Consider the following 25,785-nt stretch of genomic DNA (forward strand, 5'->3'; position numbering starts at 1 on the left):
AAGAGACCCAAATGGCAGAGAGAGAGAATATTAAAAAGATAACTTTTTTTTCCCCCTGCTGGTGGGGTTACGTGGATAGACTGGGAACTTAGTATTTTTGGTTACAACATTTTCGGGAGAGTTAGGGAGGGAAAAGAAATGGAGTGGGGTGGCAGTGTTAGCAAAGGGTTCTATCACAGCACTAGAGCATAAAGATTAAGAGCAATGAAAACTGTACAATTTTCGGTGTGCAGTACAGTCCACCAAACAGTACCAATGAGATAATGGGGGTGATCTGCAGGCAGTTCAGAGAAAACAGGGCAATAATATTGGGCGATTTTAATTATCCCAAAATAGGCTGGAATAAAGGTAATGCATGCGGTCAAATTGGGACCGTTTTTTTTTAAGAATGCATCCAGGACTGCTTTTTAGATCAGTATGTTTCTAGTTCAACACGAAAAGACGCACTGCTTGATTTGATGCTGGGAAATAAAATGGGGCAAATAACTGATGTGAGTAGAACAATAATTTGGAAATAGTGTCAACAATATACTTAGAATCATAGAAATTTATGACACAGAAGGAGGCCATTCGGCCCGTCATGTCTGTGCCGGCTGAAAAAGAGCTATCCAGCCCTTGGTCCGTAACCTTGTAGATTACGACACTTCAAGTGCCTATCCAAATACTTTTTAAATGTGATGGCGGGGTTTCTGCCTCTACCACCCTTTCAGGCAGTGAGTTCTAGACCCCCACCACCCTATGGGTGAAAAAAATTCTCCTCAACTCCACTCTAATCCTTCTACCAATTACTTTAAATCTATGCCCCCTGGTTATTGACCTCTCTGCTAAGGGAAATAGGTCCTTCCTTTCCATTCTATCTAGGCCCCTCATAATTTTATACACCTCAATTAAATCTCGCCTCAAACACCTGCTTTTTAAAAAAAATTTGTTCATGGGATGTGGGTGTCATTGGCAAGGCCAGCATTTATTGCCCATCCCAAATTGCTCTTGAGAAGGTAGTGGTGAGCTGCCTTCTTGGACCGCTGCAGCCTGTGTGCTGAAGGTTCTCCCACAGTGCTATTAGGTAGGGAATTCCAGGATTTTGACCCAGCGATGATGAAGGAACGGTAATATATTTACAAGTCGGGATGGTGTGTGACTTGGAGGGGAACGTGTAGGTGGTGTTGTTCACATGTGCCTGCTGCCCTTATCCTTCTAGGTGGTAGAGGTCGCAGGTTTGGGAGGTGGTGTCGAAGCCGCCTTGGCGAGTTGCTGCAGTGCATCCTGTGGATGGTACACACTACAGCCATGGTGCGCCAGTGGTGAAGGGAGTGAATGTTTAGGGTGATGGATGGGATGCCAATCAAGTGGGCTGCTTTGTCCTGGATGGTGTCGAGCTTCTTGAGTGTTGTTGGAGCTGCACTCATCCAAGCAAGTGGAGAGTATTCCATCACACTCCTGACTTGTGCCTTGTAGATGGTGGAAAGGCTTTGGGGAGTCAGGAGGTGAGTCACTCGCCGCAGAATACCCAGCCTCTGACCTGCTCTTGTAGCCACAGTAATTATGTGGCTGGTCCAGTTAAGTTCCTGGTCAATGGTGACCCCAGGATGTTGATGGTGGGGGATTCGACGAAGGTAATGCCGTTGAATGTCAAAAGGAGGTGGTCAGACTCTCTCTTGTTGGAGATGGCCATTGCCTGGCACTTGTCTGGCGTGAATGTCACTTGCCACGTATCAGCCCAAGCCTGGATGTTGCTGCATATGGGCACGGACTGCTTCATTATCTGAGGGGTTGCGAATGGAACTGAACACTGTGCAAGCATCAGCGAACATCCCCATTTCTGACCTTATGAAGGAGGGAAGGACATTGATGAAGCAGCTGAAGATGGTTGGGCCAAGGACATTGCCCTGAGGAACAAAGAAAACAACCCCAGCCCATCCCATCTTTTCTCATAATTAAAATCCTCCAGTCCTGGCTATATCCTTGTAAATCTCCTCTGTACCGTCTCTAGTGCAATCACATCTTTCCTGTGATGTGACAACCAGAACTGTACACAGTACTCAAGCTGTGGCCTAACTAGAGTTTTACACAGTTCTAGCATAACCTCCCTGCTCTTATATTCTATGCCTTGGCTAATAGAGGAAAGTATCCCGTAGGTTCAATGTAAGAATAGAAAAGGATTACGAATAATCAAAGAGAAGGTGCTGGTCTGGAAAAAGGCGCTGGACTGGAAAAAAGCAAAGTTCAGTTTGATAAAAGGGGATCTGGCCAAAATTAACTGGGCGGAAAAGTTAGCAAACAGGTCAATGCATTATAAGTGGAAAATCCTCAAATACAAGATGGATGGAGTACAAAATAAATATATTCCCATACAGTGAACAGGGAATAAAGTTCCATAGATAGTGTGTGTAAAATTAAATGGAAAACCTAAAAGGGGGTCACATGATTAAAATTAGGGATAACAATAGAATACAGAAGAAAATCATGAGGAATATAGAAAGTGTAGTGGGGGTGAAGAGAGAAATAAGTAGGGCTATAAGGAAACGAAAGGAGGCTAGAAGATAAATAGAAAAAGGAAATACTAAGGGCTTTTATAAGCATATAAAAATAAACAATAAGAAGTAGGACCACTCAGGAATGAAGGAAAGAGGCTAATTGTGGAGGATGAAGGCATGGAAGAGATATTAAATAAATATTTTGCCCTTTTTTTATACAAATGATAACGGAAGTGAGAATATCGGTGTACTCGAGAATATGGAACAACTGATGGAGTTAGCTGTAAAAAAGGAATTGGTTCTGAAAATTTAAGATGGTTGTTACCTTGATGGCAGGCTGTTAAAAGTCAGAGAGATAGCAGAGGCTATGCCCATATTTTTTCAATTCTCCTTAAATATACAATCATGCTGTAGGATTGGAGATTAGCTGAAGTAACATCCTTGTTCACGAAGGGAAGGACAAACTGTTAGTCTAACGTCACTTGTGGGCAAACTCTTAGAACCCATAATTTGGGACCAGGCCCCTCAACTCCCTCCCAGATGACACCATCCTCCAATTGCTAGTTCCAGCCTTCGATCTCCTTGTCTGCAATGTTCCTTCCCATTCTCTCCCAGACACCTACTTTCTCTCTCATCCACGCATATTCCATCAGTTCCTGGACAGCTTCTCCCATCTGATTCCAGTAGACATTTTTAACTAAATACACGTTACCTAACATCTTGCTATGTACCCTGGACTTATTTTTTCTAAAAAGTAAGAGAAACTGAGTATATGAGTAAAGGAATATATGAGAGCTATATGATGAGAAAGTGATGCATTCTGAAGAGAGAGGAGACACAGAAGAGAGACTTACATAAAGAGAAAAAGTGAGAGAGAGTCAGAGACAAAGAGAGATAGAATACCACAATGAGAAAAGTGCAAGAGGCCTACAGAAAGAGAAAAAGAGTGGAACACGAGAAAATAAAAGCAATGCATAAAGAATTACAGTAGGAAATAATGCAGCACAAAAGGAGGAAGAATTTTTTTCTTTTCCTCCGTGAGCCACAGCAATCAACTAGTTGTTATAGTCCAATATGATTAACAGCTTATAAAGGTTTGGCTGCAGTTTTACACTTCAAAACTCTTTGCAAAAGTGTAAACCAAACAGGAAAATTATTTGGGGAATTTTGGGGCTCAACAAGCTCAGAGACATTAGTACTGAGAGTATGCTCAAGATGTTGTATTCTATCAGTATTAAGTATTTCAAGGTTAGGCATATTACAGATTGTGTGTAGAATAAACTCCCCCTACCATGGCCCAATAACATGGCTCAACTCTAATGTCAGTATATCTACTGTACCGGTATTTATATTATTCTGCTTTCCACAGCAGCCATCCCGTGGCCACTCTGAATAAGGCATTAACTCTCTGTTGGGGTACTGTTTCAAAGGCACTTGGCACTTTTTCTCATATTGGAGCCAAGTGGCCATTATTCACGTGAATTTCGACAGAAAAGTTTGGTGGGCTATTTGATTCTGGGGAACACTGCAGCCAACTCAAACCTGTCTTCAGCTAACATCCACACATATGCACTTCCTGAATGTGATTACTAGACACATATTAGAAGTGGAAACCTTGTCTGATTTTCCTTTCCTTAATCCAGGAGCATTGAGGCCAATTGTAACCTCCTCCATCTCCCCAGCTGAGATTAGTAGGGATCAAGCCTGAGATGTTCCTGGCCTGTGTGCCTCAGCTATTCACTTGATTAATTTTCTAAGCCGTTAAGGGAGCCAACATAAAATCTTATGTTATTTCACACTGGGCCTTAGAGCAATCAGGGAGGAAATATCATTCCATCATGTTTTCTGGGTTCAAATACATGTTCAGGAATCATCCACCCTCTAGTGGCTTAAGGAGGAAGCATGATAGGGATTTAGATATAGGGATATAGAATGTTTTAAAAAACATACCAATTCAGATTGCTATTTATCATGATCAATGTGACAATGGTGGTTGTAAATGTTAAGTGTATGAGAATACTAGCTCTTTGTCCTTGGCCATTTTTAGAGATGTGAGGGAACAGGTTGGTATGCTTAAAAACTAGGTAGGCAATTGCATCTTCAGAATTTGGGGGTTCTTGGCAGATTAATGTGAAATTGGGGGGTGGGGGTGGAGGAGGTAGAGTATCATATATAATTTCCATGTGTCTTTGCTTTTTTCAGAATGCTTCCTTTGCTGTGGAGAGGATGCCTTATTTTGAGATCCTGCTGTTTGCCATTTAAAAAAAAAAGAGCAGGGTGTCCTTCTCCCACACAAAGAGACCATAAGATCATAAGAGATAGGGGCAGGAATAGGCCATTTGGCCCTTCAAGCCTGCTCCACCATTTAATGAGATCATGGCTGATCTGATTTTTACCTCAATTCCACTTCCTGCCTTTTTCCCCATATTCTTAGACTCCCTTGCTGATCAAAAGTTTGTCTAACTCAGCCTTGAATGTATTCAATGATTCAGCCGCCACAGCTTTTTGGGGTAAAGAATTCCAAAGATTCACGACCCTCTGGGAGAAGAAATTCCTCCTAATTTCTGTCTTAAACTGGCGTCCCTTATTCTGAGACTATGCCCCCTAGTTTTAGATTCCCCCATGAGGGGTAACATCCTCTCAGCATCTAACCTATCAAGTCCTGGTCAGAATCTTGTATGTTTCAATAAGATCTCCTCTCATTCTTCTAAACTCCAATGAGTATAGACCCAACCTGTTCAATCTTTCCTCAAAGGACAACCCTTCCATACCCAGAATCAAATTAGTGAACCTTCTCTGAACTACCTCCAATGCAAGTATGTCCTTCCTTAAATAAGGGCACCAGAACTGTACGCAGTACTCCAGGTGTGGTCTCACCAGCACCATGTACAGTTGTAACATGACTTCCCTGCTTTTATACTCCATCCCCCAAAAATAAAGGCCAATATTCCATTTGCCTTCCAGATTACCTGCTGCACCTGTATGTTGACTTTTGGCGTTTCATGTACGAGGACATCCAGATCCCTCTGTACTGCCGCATTTTGTAGTATTTCTCCATTCAAATAATATTTTGCTTTTTCTTTTCCCTCCCAAAATGGATGACTTCACATTTTCCCACATTATATTCCATTTGCCAAATTTTTGCCCATTCGCTTAACCTGTCAATATCCCATCAGTTCCTTGGATGCAAGTTGAGAAAGTGGGCTATAATAGCTTGAGAATATTTATCATCTGTAGGTTTGAGTTTAAGGGCATGAATTTCCTCTGAGGTTGTCCCACTCTCCCGCTGTAACTTCGGCAGAAGAGCCGCAGAAACCACAGAAAATGGCTTAGATGCTGTTTACACCATTTTTCGAGGGTTTCTGCAGCTGTTATGCTGAATTATGGCGGATGAGAGGGAGAACCCCTTAAGTGTCTAGTGCGTCCTTTCCAGCTGCAGGAATGTAAAATAAGATCACAAACAATTGTTCAGTTAACTGTACAAGTTTGTTGTATCCTCAGGGACACAAAAGAGCCTTGCAATGTTCCAGCAAAACACTATCTACATTGAACACCTTGCTGGATCCATATGGTCCATCTGCAGTAAAAAGTCCACAATAGCTTCAGGAGATAAGTATCTGTGCAATGTCCTGGCAAATGTGAGCCTCCACTTCTTCAATCCGCATCTCATTATCACAGTGTGGACTTTATTTTGGATATGATTCTTTTCTACTCTGGAACACTGGACCTCCTTGGTTAACACCATTACATCAGGGACTATTACTGGAGAAAAGGGATGGGGGTGAGGTGGGTGGGAAAGATACTTCAGCATCTTCTTTATACAGAATTGGAATGGCGAGTTGTATCAATAAAATTACATGGTAGCAGGATAGGATCAGTCTTTGAAAGCACTATTCACATGTATTCTGAGGGTTAGGTGCTGCATCTAGCCTTTTTCCTTGGTTACCATAATGTTGAGCTAGCTTTCTAGTGCAACATGTATGGGTAGGGAAGGAACTATACAACCATGGACAGTGGCTGTAAATATATATTTTTAAATAATTGCCTTAAATAATGCTTCTCTAATAACATTACAATTTCTTTAATGAGAAGGCAGTGTTACCGTATAGCTGTCAGGCTTGTACTACAGCATAATTATTAAAACAAATTCAAATATTTCTTGAGATATGATGAAAAACTACTAACAATAATTCAAGTTCAAGGTAGTTAGGAAAAAGTAGCATAAACAGAAAAGTGTCATATTACCGTGATCCATTGCTGATAAGAATGCTCTCCCTTATTGTTAACGTGCAGTAATACCACACCAACAGGAAATTAAAGATTTCATCAATCACCCTGGTAACAAAAACAAAAAATATAAACTAAAAAAGGAGTAAATGTACGAAGGTAGACTTAATAGCAGTAGAATTCCTTACTAAAGAGTGTACGCTGTAGTCTGCACAATTAGAGGTGTATTTTTATTTGAAGAAAAATAACTATGGGGTTTGTACAAGCACAGGTAGTTGTAGCTATCCATTTCTGCCTTCCACCCAGCAACCTGACCCCATTTGCATTGGAGTACATGGTACACAACAAGATTGGCTTAGTGGCCAGACAGAAGATGCTTCTACATACTTGCTTGTTAACAGTTCTGGAATTAATCCCCCTCCTTAAAATCCTCGTTCTCTACCGTCCATCCATGCCAAGTTTCTCAGATATCCTCACTCCTGTAACGTACTGTAATGCTATAATGTAAATTTCTGTCACACTTCCAACTGGAAAAAGTATAAAGAAGAGCAGTCAGAATGTACTTAATCTCTGACAACAAAAAATATTGGAGCCACAATGTCTATAGCCTCTTAATTGACCCGCACCAAAGCATTTACTGCACCAGAATACATTTGCTGCGATTTTCCTGGGGTTTCCCCTATCAACTTTCATAACTTTGGCGGAAATCCTGTTTCCGCGGTATAGCTGGAATTTCCACCGATCCTCCACTGAAGTTATGGCGGCCGGTTAGGAGAACCCTCGTAGAAATTCCCAGCGATTGTATTTAACATGGCATAAGTTTCATGTCCTTAAAGAACATGCTGTGACTATTGTGAGTGGCGCCATGGGACATTCGCTAGTTATATTATAAAAATGGTACATCTATCATGCAACACGTACAAGTCGTGTCATACTTTCACCTGATCGTCTCAAATTTCACATTTACACATCAGCAACAAATCATAACTTAGCAGCTAAGCACAGCATCAATTAGCAGGTAGCCAGCATAAATAAATTCCACCAATTGTTAAGTTAAGAAAACCTACAAATCAACAACAGATAATTCGCAACAGCAACCAATTTTTTAAAACGGTAAAATAATCAAATTACTAAAAGTTTTTTTTGAAAATCTTTCCATCCACCCTTTTATTTTCTCAGTGATCCAATGAGTTGGTGCTCAAGTTGTAACATAATAAATAAAGTAAAAATTACATGATTTGCAATCACATTATTAAATTTACCAGTTGAGTTGCTTTTTTAATCTTTGAAATCTGTCCACAAATATTTTTCTTCACAGGCCTCTTGCTGTGAGATAAAGCTGGGTGTCTTGAGTTTTTATCTTGCTGAGGTATTAGCTAGCCTAATTCACCCATAATTTTGGGCTATATTTGAACCCAGGTTCCATAGGTAAAAGTCGAGTGTTTAATCTGTTCCATCACCCAGTTCACCTTAGGTCTGCTTTTCATTATTTTTACATTTACCATTTTTTCTGATATATTTTTGCTCTTTTCTTACTTATTTTGCCTTCTTTCGTACAGATTTTTCTATGCCTCTTCCCATCATTTGCTGCATGGTACTGTGGGTTTTTTTAAAAAAAGAAATGTATTTAAATGCCCTTTACTATACAATATAATCTATTTTACATTTATTTATTTTAATGGACATTCCCTTCATTCCCAAAACTTTAAAATTACATAGAAATAAACAGAAGAAACAACACGAAAACAGAGCATTCAGCCCAATGAGTCCATGTCGGCATTTACCCTCCAAGTGAGCAAGTAACCTTAATCGCATTTACCTGCCCTGTTCCCATATCCTGACATCCACCTTTCCAATCTAATTTTGAATGTTGACAGTTTGTTTCTGTCTCAACTACTAACCCTCCAAGTGAATTCCACTGCCTCATTACTCTCTGTAAAGATGTTTCTCTTGCTCTCTGTTTTAAATCGCTTACATTTAATCTTGTCTATAGTCCCTCATTCTTGGCCTCTCAACTACTGGAAATAGTCTGTTTCTATCTACCCTATCCCATCTTTTCATAATTTTAAACACTTCTTTCATACTGTCCCATCATCTGCATTGTTTGAATGAAAAAAGCCCCAATTTTTCAAGTCTTTCTTCATATTTGTATTTCCTCAAACCAGGCAGCATCCTAGTGAATCTGTATTGTACCCTCTCTAAAGCCTCAATATCCCCCTTATTGTGTGCAGCCCAATCCTGCACACAATATTTTAAATGAGTACTTGTTAAGGTTTTAGATAGGCTCATTACTTGTGGCATTTATATTCTATATCTCTTGTGATAAAAGCTAGAATTCCATTCATTTTTTTAATGGCCTTTTCAACCTGAGGTTCTGCCTTTAATGTCTTGTGATCCTGTATCTCCAAATCCCTCTGCTATTCTACAGCACTGGGCCTACTTCTATTCAGACTATAATTGCTGCTTTTTTTTTTAAACCGAAGTGCATCACTTCATACTTACTGACACTTAATTCCATCTGCCACTTTAGCCCATTCCATCTTATCACTATCTCCTTGTAGCTTCCTTTGGTCTTCCAAAGAATTAACCATACTTCCTATTTTGGCATCACCTGTAAATTTTGGCACCACTCCCTCCCTATATCCAAATCATTGATATAAGCAGCGAACAGAAGTGGCCCCAGAACTGGCACATCACAACCCATTTCATTCTGAAAAACTGCTTTTAACTCCTACTAATCAATTTTGAATCCAGTTTGCTACTTTCCCTCTAATTCTATACCCCTTGATCTTCTCGAATAATCTTTCATGTTCTCCTGAAGTCCATGTATGCTACATCCACTACAACTCCCCCATCTACCAAGTGTGTTACTCCTCAAAGAATTCTGAGATTTATCACGAAGGATCATCCCTTTTGAAATCCATGCTGGCTACTAACTATTTTCTCTATATCTAGATACATGGGGGTGGATTCTCCCCAAGTGGACTTTGGGCAGCTGGCCAATGGAACACGCCAGCCTTGTAGTCCTGGCATGAGGCCTGGTCCATTTTGAGTGCCGGGCCTCAAACATTAAGATGGCAGGATGCGGCTGGAGTTCCACCATTCCAAGCCAGCCCGTTGGCTCCTGCCTGCAGGCCGTAAGACAGTAGGTCTGTGAGGGAGCACTCCTGCTCCTCCTGGCCACATAAAAAGAGGAACTTACCTTTGGTATCCACTTCGGCCAGGCCGCTAGCCAATACTAGGCCAATTGTGCACGGCACACGCTCAGCCGAGTTCAGTCAAGAAATGGCAATCGCGGTCCTATGTAGGTCTTTGGATCTCGATTAGCATTTTAAATGGGCCTATCACCTGACTTGAGGCCACTCCCACCACCCAGCAGTAGGCATGGGTGAACATTGCCTTGGCCACAGCAACAGCGGCAACGGAGCAGTAGGTTATTGCCTACCATTTTTTGTTGACTGAAAACCGAGATTTCTATTCAAAACCAGAGGGTAGTTGAAGTCTGGAACTCACTGCCTGAGAGGATGGTAGAGGAAGAAATCCTCAACTCATTTAAAAAAATACCTGGATGTGCACCTGAAGAGCTGTGACCTGCAGTGCTACGGACCAAATGCGGGAAAGTGGGATTAGGCTGGGAGGCTCGTTTCTCAGCCGGCGCGGACGCGATGAGCCGAATGGCCTCCTTTTGTGCCGTAAATTTTTTATGATTCTATTTTTGAGGCGCTACTGCCCCACCTCTGCCAGGCGGGTACCTGAACATTCAGCCCATGGTAATTTCATCCTTAATTAAACTCTAAAGTTTTCTATACTACAGATGTAAAGCTAACTGGCGTGGAATTACCCAGATTAGCCATGTCTCCCTTTTTAAAAAGGAGTATTATACTGGCTACTCGCCAGCCCTCTGGGATACATCCACGCTCGATAGAACCCTAAAATATCATTTCTAGAGCCGTGGCAATTTCCTCCCTCATCTTCTCAGGATTCTAAGATTTATTCTGTCAGGTCCTGCTGCTTTGCCTTCCCTTTGCCTCACATATCTAAACATTTTCTTTTGTCCGTCATAATATCACTCTCAACCACCTCTCCGACATCCTTCTCTTTAGTAAAGACAGATGCAAAGTAGTTGTTAAATACCTCTGCCATTTCTTTTATCATCATCTACAAATCGACAATCCTTCCTCTCAGGGGTCCCACCTTGCTTTTAACAATTCTCTTCTTGCTGATATAAATCCCTTTTTTAAATATACAATTAGATCTGTTTTTTCAATTAAGTGTTAGCATGGCTCAGTTGGTAGATTCACCTCTGAATCAGAAGGTTGTGGGTTCAAACTCCAGTAGGCACATAATCAAGACAGATACTTCAGTGCAGTACCAAGTGTTGTTGTGTCAGAGATGCTGTCTTTGGGATGAACGCCCCAGCTGTCTGTTCAGGTGAGTGCAAAAGGTCGCATAGCATTATTCAAAGAATAGGGCACTCTCCTGGTGCCCTGGGCAACATTTTCCCCTCAACCAACACAACCAAAACAAATTAACTGGTTATTCATCTCATTTGCTATTTGTGGGACCTTGCATACATAAATGGACTGCCACATTTGCTATCCTAATAGTGACAGCACTTAGAGAGCAATTTACTGGCTGTGAAACATTTGAAACATCCTCAGGATGTGATAAAGGACTTAATAAATGTAAATGCTTTCCTACATTAAAAGTGCATAATTTCTATGTACAATTTAATAAAGAAAAAGAAAGACTTCCATTTATATAGCGCCTTTCGTGATCTCTGGACGTCCCAAAGCGCTTTGCAGCCAATGAGGTACTTTTTGTAGTCACTGTTGTAATGCAGGAAACCCAGCAGCCATTTTGCACACAGCAAGGTCCCACAAACAGCAATGAGATAAATGGCCAGATAATCTGTTTTAGTGATGTTGGTTGAGGAATAAATAATGGCCCAGCACAATTTAATCCATTTTGCAATAATTTATTTTTAACAACTTGCATTTTTAGAGCACCTTAAACATAGAAAAATGCCTCAAAATGCTTCAGAGGTGTAAGGAAAGAAATAAACATTGAGACAAAGAGGCAGGCATTAGGAAGGGTGACCAAATGTTTGGTCAAAGAGCTGGGTTCCGAAGAGGGTCTTAAAGATGGAGAGGAAGGTGGAGAGGTAGAAGGTTTAGGAGATTTGCAGGTTTTGGCAAGATTCACTATGTTTCAAGGGCTACAAAACTATAGCAGCTGAATAATACATTTTATGTTGCATGATATAATGTTCCTCTTCTTATAAAACAATGTACTCTCTGACTCACCATGTGCAATGCTATAGGAGATCCACTAATATACTACATATGACTAGCATTGTATGGTCTTTTTGTGGACTATTCCTTAAAGCAAAAAGAAAATCAACAATATAACTTCTTTGCAAAGCCACTGCAAGAAGTGAAAAGTTTTGTTCAATGTCATAATCGGGTTTCAGTCCTGCATAACATATTTCAATTACACTGCAAAACACCAGAAAATGTCATGCAGGTACTCAGATTTTACAGTAGGTGGAGCGTTTTGCAAAAATAAAAATCAGATACTTTCACAGTACTCAGTCACCAAATGCTATTTCACATAAGAAAGCAAGGAATGAGAAAAAGGATAGTTGGCCCATAATGCCCCATTTTCTCATACACCTTGCACAACCCACTCTAACATGGGCCCTATCTAAACCATCGAGGAAACGTTCTGCAAGGTTTCTCCTTTCTCGCCAAAGGTAAATCAAACGAATCTCCAGAAAAACCGAAATAACCCTGCTTCCTGAAATACATTCTTGACTAGTTACATTCCTTGTCATAACTTGACAGATGTTCCAAACAACATTCTATTATCTCTATCTATATTTGGAACTGTCAATCCAACAATGCAAGCTAATCAAAGCTTTGGAAAAAAAAAATAAAGCAAAAGGACTTGCAGTTATCACATATCTTAGAAATGTCTCAAAGCACTTCACATACAAGCAAATGCAACTGTGACAGGCATTTGTGCACTGCAAGATGTACACTAACAGCAATAAGTTGAATGATCAGTTAATCTGCTTTTGGTGGTTTGTTGAGGGAAACAGCTTGACTAGGGCCCTGGCAAAACACACTGTTCTTCAAATAATGTCAAAGAAATCACTGTAGCAGATAGAAGGTTTCTTGATTTTACGTCTCATCTGAAGAACTGCACTTGATGATTTACTGCTCCCTTAGTACTGCATTGGAGTGTCAGCTCAGACTGCAAGCTCAATCGAGAGTGGTATTTGAACCTGCAATTTTTCGACTCAGAGGCAAAAGTGTTACCAAGTGGCTCAAGCTTCTCTAAAGATAATAATCTCTCAAATGCCACACTGCTCTTCTCTTCTGAAGACAAGAACAAGTTAGTTCTTGTCAAGTGCTACCCCACAGGGATGTGGCAAGCAGAGGCTTGGTCCTTATCCACTCGGAAGGAACAAAAACTAGAGTGGTCGTCACCACAAGCTCATTGTGCATCTCCCACTGTCTGGCTTTGCATGGTGAAAGGCGTGTGGTGTTCTCAGTAATTTGGGGGGGGGGGGGGGGGGGGGGAAGCAATCAGTTGCTGAACAATTTACATTGGTCTCAAGTTCCAAAGCAGTTCAAGACTGAGTTACCTTTACAGGGGTGCATTTCCAAGGGCAGTCGCACTCCTGTGGTTCCTTGAAGTTGCCATTCTTCACAAATGAACCTGGACACTCAGGTGCATGCATGCCTGTTTGTGGATGTGTTGGGCGTGCATCATAGCCAAGCCTGATCCCATGCACACACTTCCTTATGACCCGCATGGTAAATTTGTCCCTTCCATAGCTCAGAACACCAAGACCAATTTTAGTGCCTACACTGCCATCCTAGGTCACATCAGCTAACATGGCACAGAAACTTCTGTACAGCTCAGTGAAGTATCACACAGTACATTTACACTAAGCCATCAGGATAGCTCAAGCTACTTTAAAAAGGCATTTAAACACCATGTAGTAATTTTCAACTTCGGAGGGGGCGGAAAACTGGCGTTTCCAAATTGGTAGCCCATTAGCCAGAGAATCACCTGCAATGGCTTCTCTTCCCGCTCCCGCACTGTTACCTCTGGAAACCCCCAAGGATCTATCCTTGGCACCCTCCTACTTCTCATCTACATGCTGCCCCTTGGCGACATCATCCGAAAACACAATGTTAGGTTCCACACATATGCAGACAACACCAAGCTCCACCTCACCACACCTCCTTCAACCCTTCTACTGTGCCTGATTTGTTATACTGCTTGTCCAATATCTAGTACTGGATGAGCAAAAAATTTCCTCCAACTAAATATTGGAAAGACCGAAGCCATTGTCTTCAGTCCCCACCACAAACTCCGTTCCCTAGTCAACGACTCCATCCCACTTCCTGGCCACTGTCTGAGGCTGAACCAGGCTGTCAGCAACCATGGCGTCCTATTGGATCCAGAGATGAGCTTCAGACCACATATCTGCTCCATCACCAAGGCCGCCTACTTCCACCTCCGTAACATCGCCCGTCTCCGCCCCTGCCTCAGCTCATCCGCTGCTCAAATCCTCATCCATTCCTTTGTTACCTCTAGACTTGACTAATCCAAAATTTTCTTAGCCGGCTTCCCATCTTCTACCCTCCATACACTTGAGCTCATCTAAAACTCTGCTGCCCGTATCCTAACTCGTACCAAGTTGCATTCACCCATCGCCCCTGTGCTCACTGACCTACATTGGCTCCCGGACTAGGAATGCCTCGAATTTAAAATTCTCATCCTTGTTTTCCCAATCCCTCCATGGCATTGCTCCTCCATATCTCTGTAACCTCGTCCAGCCCTATAACCCTCCGAGATCTCTGTGCTCCTCCAATTCTTGCCTCTTGCGCATCCCCGATTTTAGTCGCTCCACCATTGGCGGCCATGCCTTCAACTGCCTAGGGCCTAAGCTCCGGAATTCCCTCCCTAAACCTCTCCGCCTCTCTCTCCTCTTTTATGATGCTCCTTAAAACCTACCTCTTTGACCAAGCTTTGGGTCACCTGTCCCAGTATCTCCTTATGTGGCTCGGTGTGAAATTTTGTTTGAAAATGCTCCTGTTAAGCGCCTTGGGACGTTTTACTACGTTAAAGGTGCTATATAAATGCAAGTGGTTGTTGTAATTATAATAATAAATAATAATAATACTACTACGCCCGATTTTCCTTTCCTCTGAATTACATAGAACGTACAGCACAGAAACAGACCATTCGGCCCATCAGGTCTGTGCCAGTGTTTATGCTTCAGACGAGCCTCCTCCTACCCTTCTTCATCTAACCCTATCAACATATCATTCTATCCCTTTCTCCCTCACGTGTTTATCTAGCTTCACCTTAAATGCATCTATACTAGTCGCCTCAGCTACTCCTTGTAGTAGCAAATTCCACATTCTAACCACTCTCTGGGTAAAGAAGCTTTTCCTAAACTCCCTATTGGAATTATTAGCGACTATCTTATATTTATGGTCCCTAGTTCTGGTCTCCCCAGTGGAAACATCTTTTCTACTTCTACCCTATCAAATCCTTTCATTATCAGGTCACCTCTCAGTCTTTTCTTTTCTGGAGAACAGAGCCCCAGCCTGTTCAATCTTTCCTGATAGGTATAACCTCTCAGTTCTTGTACATCCTAGTAAATCTTCTTTGCATCTTCTCCAGTGCCTCTATATCCTTTTTATAATAAGGAGACCAGGACTGTTCACAAGACTCCAAGTGTAGTCTAACCAAGGTTCTTTACAAGTTTAACTGCTTTTCAATTCTATCCCTCTTGAAATGAACCCCAGTGCTTGGTTTGCTTTTTTTTATGGCCTTATTAATCTGCGTCGCTACTTTTAGAGATTTGTGTATCGGTATCCCCAGATCCCTCTGCTCCTCTATCCCATTTAGACTCTTATTTTACAAGGAGTATGTGGCCTCCTTATTCTTCCTACCAAAATGTTCTACCTCACACTTATCTATATTGAAATTCATTTGCCAATTACATGCTTATTCTGCAAGTTTATTAATGTCTTCCTATATTTTGTTGCAGTCCTCCTCAGTACAAATTATATGCGCCAATTTGGTGTTGTCCACAAATTTTGAAATTGTACTTCCGATTCCAGAGTCCAAATCGTTTATTTAAATGGTGAACAACAGTGGTCCCAGCACCAATCCTTGTGGAACACCACTTCCCACCTTTTGCCTGTTTAAGTAACTACCTTTAACCCCTACTCTCTTTTCTGATTTGCAGCCAGCTTGCTATCCATTCCGGATAGGAAAATCGGGCGGTGTATATAACGCACGGCTGATCTGCTACAGCCAGTTTTCTGCCCCCGTCAAAGTTGAGTATTACCCCCTGAAAGTTTAAACTAAAGTTGAATTATTTAAACACCAAAATTCATGCGTTACTGAAAATTGGAGTCAAATCAGATCAGTCATGTTGGACATTGCCCAGTTGGCTGTTCTGTACAAACATTGCCCTTTGCTTTTACCAAGTTACTTATACAACTAGGAAGAATATTTACAAGACAAACAGTACTGTACAAATGATTGCCCTGGAACTAATTCAAAAAAATTATTCAATTAGTACTTACATAAAAGGATTACCAGCAAAAACTATCAAAGAAATGTAAATATATTAATTTAAAATTAACACTATTTCCATGGATTGGGTTAAAAACCTTATCCCTTCACCTCAGGATCGTTAGCTTAAATCTAGCCCAGATTATTGCAATTAAATTCTTCTCTGAGTGGCAGCTACAAAGGTCACGAGTAGGATAAGTTTGAGCAGTCATAATTCAGTTCCTTTTGGGCATGAGGTTACAACGCAAACCTGACCATAAGTTGTTCCTGGTTGGTACTAAACCAGGGGTTGCGCCCAAAAAGGCCACAATGTCATGAGAAATGGAAAGAAAACTTATACTGGTAAAGTATAGGACTCTCTTTTGCAGTTGACGGTAAAACACATTGTTGGAGCAGAAGAAAGGGAGCTTAACTGTGCAGCTGGCCAATGCAGAAAGCTGGCACTGGGTCCAAGTTAAAAAATTCCCAGCACCCTGGTGAGCACAAAACATATAATATTGCAACTGTCCTTCTAATGGAAGGATAGACCAAAAAAAACATGAAAGTTTTACCTATTCAGCAGAAACATGCAAGATATTGCACCAAGTAACAAGATGATGGTCAGATAAAGTTTGAATTTTTCATATTCGTCTTTGTAGGCAAACCTGTGAAAACATTATTGGAAACAGCAATAAGTTGGGTATTTTCACACTAATGTAATGGAACAAAACAAATATTTTACCCCTTCTCCTTTCAGTTTTAGTATTGTTCTTCAAATCCTAGCTTGCCACTATTTACTGACGTTCACACAACAGAACAAACTCAATTAATTACTCAAAAGCAACATACTGCAGATGCTGGAAATCTGACAAGAGGCCATCAACCTGAAATGTTAACTCGTTTCTTTTTCCACAGATGCTACCTGACTTGCTGAGTATTTCCAGCATTTTCTGTTTCTATCTCAATTAATTAGTGTTTCTCAAATGTTATTGCTTTCAGATAAATTTTGTTCTATATCAAAAAAACTGTTCAGTAACAAAAATGAACATGCATTGAATCAGCAAGATCCAATCAGCAGTTGTATTTCAGATCTTTGGGGGGAAAATACAGTATTTCTTCTGTTTTTGATTTATGAAGGTTTTAGGAGTATCCATTCACAAGTTCTCATTCATTGAAATCTTTGCACAGTAATAAATCCTGGCTTCGATATAACTGTAACCTGCAGTGGGGTTCCTCCTGACTGACTGTACAAGTTTTTATTGAGCATGTTTTCAAAATGCATAATGTACATTTTATTCACAGAATATACGATGTGTGAATGAACACAAAGTATGATGACATTAAAAAAATGGGATGGTGACAGAGTGTCAACGCTGTAGCCGGTCAACAGAGAAGTTGGTCAATCTCCCACTCTACTCACTTTCCAATTGTGAATTGTGGCAAGCAGAGCTGGACTAGCTTCCTACAGGCAAGAGGGAAAATGGGTTCCCAGCAGTACGTTGTGCCTCTGAGTGGGCAAAGGGGGCTTTGTTAGATATCTGGAAGCAATCTGTCAACCAGCCTTTCAGCAGCAAAGGCATATCTAGGGCAAACTAAAGAACTATGGCGTTAATTTATGCAGAGGAAAACTTACAGAAGTAAAAATTATATATAGCAGACAAAACCACTGTACATGTGCTTGCCATCCAGGAGATAGTTTCTTTTTAAAAAAATGGTAAAGTGCATACAGATTTATGCTTTGTTGTTTACCACTGTTCTGAAGCTATTTTGAAAAAAAATATTTTAAAAAAATAATTGTTTGGTTACAATAAATTGATAGTATACAATGTACATGGTGAACTACAATATAGAGTGAATTTTATGGAGTGGCTTGGGTTGGGAACAATATTGGACACTGATGCAGTGGGTAGCAGTGGTGTTAAGGTGTACTGCTGTTTTTGCCCATGGTGTCATTGCCTGGAGTATGCTCCAGATGGCTGACTTACGAGGTATGTGGTGAATGTTGTTGGCATGCCCACCAGTCTAACAGTAAACCAAGAATGTGGATAAAATTTCAACAAATTTCTTCCTGCTCGGTCTTGGGAGTACAAGATTTTCTTCAAATGGGCTAATTGCTACTTTGTCTCATTCCATACTGATTGTGTGGGTGCGGTTTTCCTGCCATCAGCTCAGTGGAATGCACCGACTGATGGGCTGCAGTTCGGAGAAAATTCCAGAACTTGTTCATACTGGAATGGAGGAGATGTCACTGTGGGAAATGTGCTGAATCTGGTTCAGTAGCACGCTTGGTGATCTTTTGGACAGCATATAGCATCTTTTGGCAACAGGGTTTTGCTACAGTTCTAATTTATGTTGTCTGGGCTCCCTATAGAATTTCACTAAACCAAGTGGCAAATAACAGGAAATAGGTTGCACTTCCAGCCTCTCAACCTGGGCTGGTGTTTGGCAAGAAGAATGACAAGTGGAAGGAATGAAAACATAACTAAAATGGGCAGTATCATTTAAAAAAGAAAACCCCAATATCACAAATTAACTAAGCAAAGTGAAAACCAAAAGAACGCTCAATTTAACTGGTAACTGTGCTGCTGAATTCACTAAACATTAATTGGGTACAAATTAAAAGAAGTTCTTCAGATGGCCTGACCACTTAAAAGATATAGAATTTAAGCCAAACAAACCAAAAGGTTCCGGGTTTGATTCCCAGTGAGTGCCGAGTCATCTGATCTCACTGGTGCAGTAATTGGAGCACTACAATCGACGTTGGAAGGGCATGGGCAAATAGGCCAGAGTTCCTACTCACGATCATACTTGCACTGTTAGAAAGTGCAAGTATGCATGTCAGGTAAGCACAGGACTGGGCTCAGCTGGGATGCCCTCAACAGTTAAATACACCACTGACATGCTCAACACACGTGAAGAACGGCTTCTTGGACAAGATGCCAGGGGGCTGTCGGCACCCATGGAATCATATTTTTTAACACACACACACACACACACACACACACACACACACACACACAATATATTAAAAAATTATCTTCCTCTTTTGCAAAGCTACCAGAGAAATCAAGTGGTCAAAAGCATTGGGAAACATGCTAGAATATAGTTATGAAACACAGATCAAAAGGTAAATTGATATTACTTAGCCTGCTTGCTGAGAAGAGTTACATTCACGTTTCCAAGCACCAGGTTTAAGTATAGCCTGAAAGAAGAAAAACCATTAAAATTTGCAGAGTTTTACTATCATTTGACTATTAGCATTTCCACAGACAACAAAATCAAAGGTCATCATTTGTCTTGCCATAACTCCATGATTAAAACATTCTGAATTTACACAAATGGGGTAAAAAGAACAAACGTAGTCTGACTTGACGATCAATTAAGATTTTTGGGAAATCATGTATCTTGTGCTAGTGAGCTTCAGTCTGGAAGAAATATCTAAGCAAAAATGAATCCTCTTTATCTAGTGACAGTTGGTAAATTAGAATGAATCAAAAATACAGGATTTTGGCAAAATTTCCACTCTAACTTAGATTTTTAGAGGTCACCAAAGCACTTTGTAAATTATCAAAAACTGGATGAAATAACAATTAAAGTAAAAGCTTGTTTCATAATTTCTTCCCGTTTGCTTGTTTTGAAGGGTGACTTTGATAGCTACACATTAAAGTCATTCTCTGCTACTCCAATGGTCAAATACACCACATAGTGTGGTGGTAAGTCACATAAATGGGATTTTAAGTTTAATCGTGCTAGGTTTGCAATTCTCAACTGTGTGGCAATGGGGTGTTACAATTGGTCTCATTGTCCCCAGGCTAGTAACGAAAAGAAGTAATCCTATTTGCAATGACCATTTAGCGATCCTGGTGGAAATTTGAATATGTGGATACGTGCATGAGGATATTGGTTTGAGAACAGAATTGGACTGGTTATGGTTCTCCCCATGGTCATATTCACTACCTAGGTTCATATTACTGGGGCAAGGACCTGGAGGGTTCCTAGTGCCAGAGTTCATCTTATCCACAAGTTACCTCCTGCTTCCTCACTCCCCTCCCCATTCAATTCCTGGACATTCAACTCCCTTTCCTGGTCCCCATGCTAGCTGACATTGTTCCCTTTCTTCAGGACCAGCCCTGTCCCCCATCCTTCAAAACTGCTATCATCACACCACTTCTCAAAAAACTAACCCTCAATCCATCTATCCTCTCCAATTATCACCCCATTTTCTACCTCCCTTTCCTTATTGTGAAAGAGAAAGGAAGAACTTGCATTTATATAGTGCCTTTCACGACCTCAGGACATCCCAAAGTGCTTCACAGCTAATGAAATACGTTTTCATGTGTGCTCACTATTGTAATGTAGGGAAACGCAACAGTCAATTTGAGCACAGCAAGGTCCCACAAACAACAATGATATTAATGACAAGATAATCTATTTTAGTGATGTTGGATGAGAAATAAATATTGGCCAGGACACCTTGAGAACTCCCTTGTTCTTCTTCGAATAGTGCCATGGGATCCTGAGAAGGCAGACAGAACCTCGGTTTAACGTCTCATCCGAAAGTCAGCACTTCTGACAGTCCAGCATTCGCTCCGCACTACACTGAAGTGTCAGCCTAAATTATGTGTTCAAATCTCTGGAGTGGGGCTTGAACCCACGACCTTCTGATTTAGACCGAGAGTACCATCACTGACACCCAAGATCCTCGAATGCGTTGCCTCTCAGCTCTGTGCCCATCTCTCCCAAAACGTCCTGTTCAAATCTCTCCAGTCCAAATTCCACCCTTCTCACTGCACCGAAATGGCTCGAGCCAAAGTCATGAATGATATTCTCGGTGACTGTGATTATCCCTCCTCATTCTTTCTTTGGCATTTGATAGGTTGGTCACGCTGTTCTCCTCCAATGCATCTACCTCTGTTGTCCAGCACCATGGGATTGGCCTTGCATGGTTCCAGTTATATTTATATGAATGCAACCAGTGTATCTCCATCAATAGATTCCCTCCCCTTCTCCGCACATCATATTTCTTTTGCCCTGTCCTCTTTCTTATCTGCAAACTGCTCCTTTGATGATATCATCTGCAGGCACGGCATCAGCTTTCACATGTGCACTGATAATACCCAGCTCTATCGCTCCATCACTTCTCTCAACAGCTTGGCTGCCTTTGTGCTGTCAGACTGCTTGTCCAACTTCAAGTCCTGGATAAAAGTCACAATTTCCTCCAATTCAACATCAAGAAAACCAATCTGGTTATCTTTGGCCATTGTCACAACCTCCACTCCCTGTCCACTGACTCCATCCCCTTCCCGGCAACTATCTCAAGCTTAACTAGACAATTCAGAACCTTGGCATCCTGTTCAATCCTGACTGGAGCTTTAAACCCACATCGTATCCATCACCAAGACCAGTTACCTCCACTGTAACATTGCCCATCTTCAACCCCAGCTGAGCACCTTTACCACTGAAACCCTTATATATGTCTTTGTCATCTCCAAACTTGACTACTCCAACAACCTCCTTGCTGGTCTCCCATTTTCCAACTTCCATAAATTCCAACTTGTCCAAAAACCTTTGCCACAGGTATCCTGTCCAGCATTAACTTCCACTCATCCATCATGCCCATCCTCTCTGACCTACACGAGCTCCCATTCTCGAACAAGTCTGTAAATCCATTGTTGGCCTTGCTCCACCTTATTTCTGCAATCGCCTACAGCCCTATAGCCTCCTCCCAATTACTCTGCTCCTCTGACTCAGGCCCAGGGAACAAGGAAAAAACCTGAAATGACAAGCTGGTAGGTGAGTAACTGGTGAGTGTTTTTTTTAAGTCTTTAGTTTATTTCTGTTAAGTTTAGTTAGTAGTCTAATAAATAGAGGCATGGCAGGGCACTTCAGTCCCGTCAAATGCACGTCCAGTGCCATGTGGGAACTCCAGGACGCTTCCCATGTCCTGGACAATCACATGTGCAGGAAGTGTTGCCAGCTGGAAGAGCTCAAGCTCTGGGTTTCGGAGCTTGAGCAGTGGCTGGCGTCACTGCAGTGCATCCACGAGGCTGAGCTACATGGAAAGCACATTTCTGGAGGTGGTCACCCCACAGCTTAAGAGAGTGCAGGCAGAGAGGGACTGGAGAGACAAGGAGAACCAGGCAGGTAGTGCAGGAGATCCCTGAGTGCATCTCACTCTCTAACCGGTATTCTGAATACTGGTGAGGGACAGGGTTGCTCTAGGAAGTGCAGCCAGAGCCAAGTCCACAGCACCATGGGTGGCTCAGCTGTACAGGAGGGGAGGAGAAAGGTCAGAGGAGCAATAGTGATAGGGGATTCAATAGTTAGGGCATAGATGGGCTTTCTGCAGCCACAGATGTGAGTCCAGGAAAGTAGGTTGCCTCCCTGGTGCCAGGGTCAAGGATGTCATTGAGTGGCTGCAGAACATTTTGAAGGGGGAGGGTGAACAGCCAGAGGTTGTGGTCCAGATCGGTACCAATGACATAGGTTGAAAGAGGGATGAGGTCCAGCAGGAAGATTTTAGGGAGTTAGGAAAGAGATTAAGAAGCAGGCAAAAGGTAGTAATGTCCAGTTACTCCCAGTGCCACGCGCTAGTGAGTATAGAAATAGGAGGATAGAAACATAGAAAATAGAAGCAGGAGTAGGCCATTCGAGCCTGCTCTGCCATTCAATATGATCATGGCTGATCCTCTATCTCAATTCCATATTCCTGCTCTCTCCCCATACCCCTTGATGCCTTCTGTGTTAGAAATCTATCTAGCTCCTTCTTAAATATATTCAGTGACTTGGCCTCCACAGCCTTCTGTGGTAGAGAATTCCACAGGTTCACCATCCTCTGAGTGAAGAAATTTCTCCTCATCTCAGTCCTAAACATCCTACCCCATATCCTGAGACTGTGACCCCTCGTTCTGGACCCCCAGCCAGGCGAAGCATCCTCCCTGCATCCAGTCTGTCTAGCCCAGTCAGAATTTTATACGTTTCAATGAGATCCCCTCTCATTCTTATAAACTCGAGTGAATACAGGCCGAGTCGACCCAATCTCTCCTCATACAACAGTCCTGCCATCCCAGGAATCAGTCTGGTGAACCTTCGCTGCACTCTCTCTATGGCAAGTATATCCTTTCTTAGGTAAGGAGACCAAAACTGCACACAATACTCCAGGTGTGGTCTCACCAAGGCCCTGTATAACTGCAGTAAGATACCTTGCTCCTGTATTCAAATCCTCTTGGAATGAAGGCCAACATACCATTTGCCTTCCCAACTGTTTGCTGCACCTGCATGTTTGCTTTCAGTGACTGGTGTACAAGGACACCTAGATCCCTTTGTACATCAACATTTCCCAATCTATCACCATTTAAACAATACTCTGCCTTTCTGTTTTTCCTTCCGAAGTGGATAACTTCACATAACTTCACTCAACTTGTCTAAATTGCCTTGAAGCCTCTATGCACCCTCCTCACAACTCACGATCCCACCTAGTTTTGTGTCATCAGCAAACTTGGAAATACTATATTTGGTTCCCTCATCCAAATCATTGATATATATTGTGAATAGCTGGGGCCCAAGCCCTGATCTCTGCGGTACCCTGGATACAGCAGATGAATGTGTGGCTGGAGAGATGGTGCAGGAGGGAGGGCTTTAGATTCCTGGGGCATTGGGACCAGTTCTGGGGGAAGTGGGACCTGTACAGGTCGGATGGATTGAATCTCAACAGAGCAGGGACCAATGTCCTTGTGGTGAGGTTCGCTAGTGCTGTGGGGGAGGGTTTAATCTAACTTAGCACGGGGATGGGCACCAGGATGTAGCATTGGAAAGGAGAAACAAGGTGCTCAAAGGATTGGGAGAGACAGACAGCACTAGAGTAAGAAATAGTACGGTATTAGGTGGGATCAGATTTAAAGAGAATACAAGATGGTCTAGGATAGGTTTACAGTGCATGTGTGTAAACGCACGAAGCGTGGTAAAGAAGGTTGGTGAGTTGTATGTCCAATTTGCCACATGGGAATATGATGTTGTGGGGATAACAGAGACCTGGCTCAAAAAAGGGCAGGATTGGATTCTAAATATTCCTGGATACAAGGTGTTCAGGAAAGATAGGGAAAGAAAGAAAGAAAGAAAGGGGGGGGGTGGGGGGTGGCAGTATTGATTATTGAATATTGCAGTGCTGGAGAGAGGGGATGTCCTGGAGGGGTCAAGAACAGAATCTATTTGGTTAGAGTTAAGAAACAATAGAGGTGCCATTACACTACTGGGGGTATTCTATAGGCCACCAACTAGTGGAAAGGATATAGAGGCGCAAATTTGCAAGGAAATTACAGAGAGGTGCAAAAGCCATAGAGTAGTGATAACAGGGGACTTCAACTATCCTAATGTAGACTGGGATAATAACAGTGTAAGGGGCAAAGAGAGGGAGGAATTTTTGAAGTGTGGTCAGAAGAACTTCTTGACCAGTATGTTTCCAGCCCAATGAGGAAGGAGACATTGCTGGATCTGGTTCTGGGGAATGAAGTGGGCCAAGTGGAGCAAGTGTCAGTGGGGGAACATTTAGGGAACAGCGATCATAGTATCATAAGGTTTAGAAAAGTTACGGAAAAGGACATGGACCACTCTAAAGTAAAAATACTCAATTGGAGGAGGGCTAATTTCAGTGGAGTTTGAGAACGGATCTGGCCTGAGTAAATTGGAATCAAAGATTGTCAGGCAAAAGTGTAATTGAACAATGGGTGGCCTTTAAAGAGGAGATTGTTCGGGTACAGTCTAGGTACATTCCCACGAGGGAGAAAGGTAGGGCAACTAAAGCCAGAGCTCCCTGCATGACAAAAGGAATAGAGAGTAAGATGAAGCAGAAAAAAGGGCGTATGACAGATGTCAGGTTGATAATACAAGTGAGAACCAGGCTGAATACAGAAAGTTCAGAGAGGAAGTGATAAAGGAAATAAGAGAGAGTATGAGAACAGACTGGCGGCTAACATAAAAGGGAATCCAAACGTCTTCTATAGACATGTAAACGGTAAATAGGTAGCAAGAGGAGGGGTGGGACTGATTAGGGACCAAAAAGGATATCTATGCTTGGAGGCAGAGGGCATGGCTGAGATACTAAATGATTACTTCGCATCGATCATTACCAATGAAGAAGATGCTGCCGACGTTACAGTAAAAGCGGAGGCAGTTGAGATAGTGAACAGGCTAAAAATTGATAAAGAGGAGATACTAGAAAGGCTAGCTGTACTTCAGTTGATAAGACACCCAGCCCAAATGGGATGCATCCTAGGTTGCTGAGTGAAACAAGGGTGGAAATTGCAGAGGTACTGGGCATAATCTTCCAATCATCCTTAGATACGAGGGTGGTATCAGAGGACTGGAGAATTGCAAATGTTACACCCTTGTTCAAAAAAGGTTGTAAGGATGAACCCAGCAACTACAGGCCAGTCAGTTTAACCTCAGTAGTGGGGAAACTTTTAAAAACAATAATCCGGGACAAAATTAACAGTCA

General features: G+C 41.9%; 1 protein-coding gene across 1 annotated transcript in view; it reads right to left on the reverse strand.

Annotated features, from left to right (window-relative positions):
• Positions 1-25,785, reverse strand: part of LOC137342312 (transmembrane protein 120B-like) — an 86,580-nt gene that overhangs the window by 20,817 nt on the left and 39,978 nt on the right. Inside the window, exons 11-13 of the mRNA XM_068006251.1 lie at positions 19,435-19,494; positions 16,865-16,957; positions 6,720-6,809 (exon numbers count right to left, since the gene is read on the reverse strand). Coding sequence (XP_067862352.1) covers positions 6,720-6,809; positions 16,865-16,957; positions 19,435-19,494 — 243 coding nt within the window. The remainder of the gene's footprint in view (positions 1-6,719; positions 6,810-16,864; positions 16,958-19,434; positions 19,495-25,785) is intronic.

The sequence above is a fragment of the Heptranchias perlo genome, chromosome 25 (genome assembly GCF_035084215.1).
Source record: "Heptranchias perlo isolate sHepPer1 chromosome 25, sHepPer1.hap1, whole genome shotgun sequence".
NCBI classification, from domain to species: Eukaryota; Metazoa; Chordata; class Chondrichthyes; order Hexanchiformes; family Hexanchidae; genus Heptranchias; species Heptranchias perlo.